This window comes from Cornus florida, unplaced genomic scaffold (assembly GCF_030987335.1).
Source record: "Cornus florida cultivar Cherokee Brave unplaced genomic scaffold, ASM3098733v1 CherokeeBrave_3.0.0_Hap2_Chr10, whole genome shotgun sequence".
In the NCBI taxonomy this organism is placed as follows: domain Eukaryota; kingdom Viridiplantae; phylum Streptophyta; class Magnoliopsida; order Cornales; family Cornaceae; genus Cornus; species Cornus florida.
This window is the reverse complement of record NW_026775580.1, coordinates 38,258,094-38,263,705: the sequence shown is the minus strand read 5'-3', so window position 1 is coordinate 38,263,705 and position 5,612 is coordinate 38,258,094. Positions and strand designations below refer to the sequence as shown.

The 5,612-nt window shown below is 35.2% G+C and overlaps 1 protein-coding gene across 1 annotated transcript; it reads left to right on the top strand.

The window, feature by feature from the left end:
- The first annotated feature begins 577 nt into the window (after positions 1 to 577).
- Positions 578 to 4,817, top strand: LOC132279019 (uncharacterized). The gene is made up of 6 exons (XM_059780934.1): positions 578 to 726; positions 812 to 1,022; positions 2,172 to 2,307; positions 3,347 to 3,438; positions 4,149 to 4,272; positions 4,360 to 4,817. The coding sequence occupies exons 1-6, from the start codon at positions 630 to 632 to the stop codon at positions 4,474 to 4,476; spliced, it is 777 nt and encodes a 258-aa protein (XP_059636917.1). The 5' UTR covers positions 578 to 629; the 3' UTR covers positions 4,477 to 4,817.
- Positions 4,818 to 5,612: the final 795 nt, after the last annotated feature.

Below are 5,612 nucleotides of genomic sequence, written 5' to 3'. Positions count from 1 at the left end.
AAGAATTCAAAATAAGTAAAGAGGAATGGTAAGGCTGCTCTAATGCGAGTAAAAAAGTGTTCATAGAAAACATGTTCTATTATAGTAAAGTAATACTTTACCTAGAAAAATAATTAAAAAAATGCAAGTAAAATAAATTTGAAAAAAAAAAGTAAAAAATCAACGTAACTATTTCACATATCTCCCTCGGTATATATAACAAGGAAAATGATTCTTGCACCGAATAGTTATAGTGAATTACTAGACTTACTCTTTTAATTGGTTAATTATATAACAAATAAGAAAATAGAGTCCTCCACTTAGTTGTATTTGAAATAAATAACTAATTAAAAATTATTCAGTTAGATAATTCACTGCAAATATTTGGTACGAGTATGACGATAATAAATACATAGTTACATGTATGTTGGGTTTTTTGTTTTTCTTTTTACCAAGCTGAATTACGTATTTGTGCATTTTAGTGAGATAGATATACTGGGCTTTCAAATTGGGCTGGGATAAATGGGTAATTGGGTCCAGGCCTGTGTTGGTCTAAGTGTAGTCACAGTCGCACACATCTGACCAAAATTTAAGCCTTGTGGTTAGCGAGTGTGTGTACTGCTCGGTATTTACTGTCTGTACACAGAGAGATGAAAAGAGTTCCTACCACCGGCTCCAAAGTTCCAGTTTCACGCAGAAGTCGTCGATCAAAGAAACGACGACGACGGAGCCTCTCAAAACGGCGTGGTACTCTGCAATTCACCCTCTCCCTATATGTATAGATGTATAAGTATATATTTATATATATAAATATAATGTTGTCTCTGTCTAGGGGCGAGTGTGAGTGCACTGGTTGAGAAGTACTGGCTTCAACGTAACGATTTGTTCTCGAGGTACGATGAGGGAATCAAAATGGACGAAGAGGGATGGTTTTCCGTTACGCCTGAAGAGATTGCCGTCGGGCACGCCCACCGGAGTGGGGGCGGCGTCGTCATAGATTGCTTCGCCGGCGTCGGTGGCAACGCCATTCAATTCGCTAAAATGTAAGTAGTAAGTTCTATGTTTCGGTCCATTCGGTATTGTTTGCAAAAATGCATTTTTAATTCAAAAGAATTCTATGCCGAATCAAATTGGGTGAGTTTCAGGAAATGAGCTTTATTTATTTGTTTATTTGTTTATTTTAGAGAGAAATTGAGTGCTATAATGTATGTTTATGATCATTTAGGATCAATGGATCATTGGATTTGTAAGGAAATGATATGAGAGTGACCTATTGGTGAGTAGTTATGTACTAATTATATGCTCACAATGTGTTTCGTAGCACCAAATTGAAGGCATTTGAACAAAGATGGAGAAAAATTTGTTTGAAATATGAATTACTATTCTAATTCTAACTCCAAGGTACCAAAAAATAGTCAGATTAGTTGTGTTTTTATAGTTGATTCTTTTGTTCATTTTGAACTTTTCTTTTATGTGATTTCGCATGTCTCTGCATGTTTAACAAAACTAGAATCATTAGCATCATGTATTATGTAACCTTATTTGGGCCATATTTACCATGGGATGAGCCATAGGACGACATCTTGTTATTGCAAAAGAAGAAAATAATAATGCATAATTCTGATTCAATTATTCAACGTGAGATAAACACTCCATGAACCCCTAAATTTATTAGCTTAATTGTAAATTCTTATATTTCTCACAATATGCGTCAGACATAGTGCTTTACATAAAAGGAGATTTCCATGAATGTGATGTAATGTGATATAATACAAAAGAGATGTGTGTGCGTGTGTAGTATATAGGGTCCATTGCTTGTTGAAAGATTAGCAATTCGGATTAGCAAACATGGTAATGCATTTTCAAGTATAGGAGTTGTCATTTTGTCCAAAATAATGTGAAGTTAGTCTGTCTTTAGTCCATTCTTGTTTCAGCACCTTAAGTAGGCGGGAAAAAATAGTTTCTAGAAGGTAAGTATACTCACAAACTCATTCCCCCCACTGTGAACCCTCAAGCTCTCCTTTGGAAAGGTGGATGACATACCGGGCTTTTGGTGGTGGCAGTAAAATTGCTTATATATATGTATGTAGGTGATCCTTTCTGACTTTCAGTCAATCTTTTCACTCTTTTTAATTTACTCATGTACATGGAGAATTGATAGTGTTGTCTCACTGATCTCCGTGTACTCTTAGGTGTTGTCATGTTGTTGCTATCGACATTGATCCTCGAAAGATTGAACTTGCAGTTAACAATGCAAAGATATATGGTGTGGAAGATTATATTGATTTCATTGTCGGAGACTTTTTCCAACTTGCACCTTCCCTGAAGGTAATGCTTTTCTTTTTGTAGATGCCATAAATTTTGGAATAGTAATTCGCTTGAGGCTGTATCTACCTCTGTAGTTTCTAATCCACATTGCCATTTAATGGGCATGCGGTCAATTTATTGGTTGGGGGCCTGGGGCCTGTTATTGTTTGGGAGTTCTACAATCATAAGGTGTGCATATATTTGAATTATTATAAAAGCTGATAATGTGTTGCCATGAGTATTAGGACCTTAATGAGTGTTATATTATGGGTTAAATTTGGGATAATTTTAATTGCCTCAGTGTTGGTTTCATTTATGATATGTAGCGGTATAATTTATTTAATTGGGATCTTCTTGACAAATAATATGAATCGATGTCTCGATGATATTGAAAGTCCTCGTTACTCAAATGTCCTGCTATCACATAAATTTCTCAAACTAAATTATGAAAAGACAATTAAAGGAGGACTAATGAAGAATAAACAACAGGAAAAAGGAAAGGAAGAAAGAAGACAAGAAATGAAGGATTAGCTGACTTTATAATATCAACGTGTTGGGAATCTAAACTGTTGTAAAAACTAGTACTAATTGCTTCCCTGTTTTATTCAATATCAATTAAAAAGTTATTTTGGGTATTTCCTACATGATGTGAAGCAAGAACATTTTTTGACAGACGATGAAGATTATGAGATTAAATGAAAAGATCTAACCTCCGGTGATGTTACCAAATTGCTCTCTGCACTCAATGATGTTAAGCATTAAGTTGTTGCTTTCCCTTGGATCTTACTCAGCATGTTAAAGTTAGATTTTTATAAAACTTGGGAATCTACCTCAAGATACGTTTTTCTCTTCATTACGCCAGGCACTTTGACCTCTAAATTCAAAGGGCTTCCTGATTTTTCTTCCAAGTATTTAGAATAAAGATGGGCAGAGGTTACATTAGAAGACAGTGACTGATTTTACAACTATTCTTTTGTTTTTATGTTTATTTTATTTTATATATTCTTTATATATATATATATATATATATTTGGAATTTAATTTTGTTTTGTTTTGGTAGGGAGATGTAGCATTTCTCTCACCACCGTGGGGGGGTCCCTCATATAAATCATTTGGCAATTATACCCTCGATTTACTGAAGCCAATAGATGGGTATGTGAAGATGCTTTTGTTTATCCATTCATTATTTGAGTTGAGAGAAAATGTGTTATTTCAGATGTTATAGCAAGCTAAATACATTGATCTACACAAACTCAAAGGAGAGATCCTTTCAGTACCTAAAACTAAATGGTATTCAAACAAGTAATAGAACTTTCTCTCTTATCCACAAGGGTGAAGATGTGGGTGTAATTCATCTTATTTTGCTGTTATGCATTTTCTAACGTTTGCAGTAATTCAAGCTTTCTAAAGAATGTTGTTGGTTCCAAATTCAAATTGAGGTTATTCTTTCTCCTCTTGATCTCAGTAAGATTCAAAAAAGTTATTTTCTTTTCTCTCATCCCAGTCTTGAAAGAAAATTAGGAATTTGGTTTTAGCCAAGTCAAGTCTGAGCTTGTCTTAAACCAACAGAGCTGAGTTTGGACAAGGTTGGTTGACCTCTAGACCAGTTTGACCTCAGCTTGACCTTGGTAGCTGGGTGGTGAGCTAGGCCCCGAAAAACTTGGCTCAGCTCATCTGCTGTCCTATTTTATGTATGATTATCATTGTGGTGTGCATTTGATGGCATCATTCGGGTACTACTTGAGTCCTTCCTCAACAACTTGCATTGTGCATTTGATGTCATGTGGTTAGCACCAATGCATTTATGTACAGTTAAAGATTTTTCTTTATTTTTCAGAAATCTAATCGCGCTATATGTGCAGGTATTCATTGTTTCAAGTTGCACAAAATATAACATCTAACATCATTATGTTCTTACCTCGAAATGTGAACATACACCAAGTGGAAGAACTTTCTTGGCTGTCTTCCCCTCCTCTAAATGTTGAGGTATTAGTTTATACATCTGCATGCGATGGCTAATATCTGAACTTGTTTAATCTCCTTTACATGTTGAAGCTGGTTTGATACGTGCAGATTGAAGAAAGTTATGTTGGGAGTAGTTTAAAGGGCACGACTGTCTATTTTGGTGAAGCTGCATTTGAGCAAAACTTAGATTATTCTAAAATTAGTCAAGCTGAAGCCTTCTGTTGATCAACTCAACGTGTCTCCATCACATACCATGTAAGAGGAAGGAAGGAGGATGTGGAGGTGAGTGACCTTAAACACCTTATAACGCTGCTACTAGAAAGAATTAGCTGAAGGGTTGGTTGTGAAACTTTAAGGTGCATTTGTTGAATATGGCTGGGTTTATTTTATTTTTGTCAGTTGGATTAACTCCTGTATATTCAATGAAACCTAGTAGATGGGAGTTATGTAAATTAATTACTGGATTGAGTTAATCCGAGCGGTTTTCAATTGTTTGGATTCCGCTAGATCAATCTTGTTTCTTGTACAGATTTGGAACATTCTCAAATAAGAATCTATTTATTGTATGTGCAGTTATAAAAAATTGTGTGAGAGAGAGAATCTTGTGGATGCAGCCTAGTGCTGGCATGGATGAATTAGGGATAAACTAGCTTTAGAATATATTACCAAAACTAACATCAGAAGAATGCATGAGCACAGGAAATGCAGTCAACAATCTTAAGAGATTGGGGACACTTTCTGGTGTTTACAAAGAGAAACAAAGAACACAAGATAAAAGCTGAAATTACTCTACTCGAGACCTAATAGACTATTTTGGACCAAACACACGATAACAGTCACATATATCATCAAGCTTGCCACCAGTATATCCTATGTATCCGGCCGCCTGGGCTGCATCTGCAAATGGACTTCCCGGCAGATGTAGATTTCCCCACCTCTCGCGCTCTCATGGCTAAGACTTCTGCTATCTTTCTGAAATTTGAAATGTGGACAAAAAAGAAAAGCAGAATGTAATGTAAATAAAAATACCACACAGCGGTGAGAAAGAAATGCAACAACTGCTTCAACATTTATTTCTCAAGATTAATTTGTTGGTCCATATGATTTGTCTTGGAACTGAAGTTGGACGAGAATATGGTATTCTAGTTGTACAAATTTATCTTTAGTAGGATTCTTACCCTAAATAGGAACTGCAGTAGCTTTACTTTGTCAAAGCAAACAAAACCATAGATGCTTTGATAGAGCTTATTTGTCATCTACTAAGTGCATTTGGCATTGTAGTAGCTTGTAGTAAGCACTTATTTATTATTATTATTATTTTTTTTTTATGTTGATTTGTAAAAAAATGGATGTCTCAGTGT

Coding starts and splice junctions, on each gene's coding strand:
- LOC132279019 (XM_059780934.1), top strand. CDS start 630: ATGAAAAGAGTTCCTACCACCGGCTCCAAAGTTCCAGTTTCACGCAGA. Junction 1,023..2,171: donor GCCATTCAATTCGCTAAAAT/GTAAGTAGTAAG, acceptor GTGTACTCTTAG/GTGTTGTCATGTTGTTGCTA. Junction 3,439..4,148: donor TTACTGAAGCCAATAGATGG/GTATGTGAAGAT, acceptor CTATATGTGCAG/GTATTCATTGTTTCAAGTTG.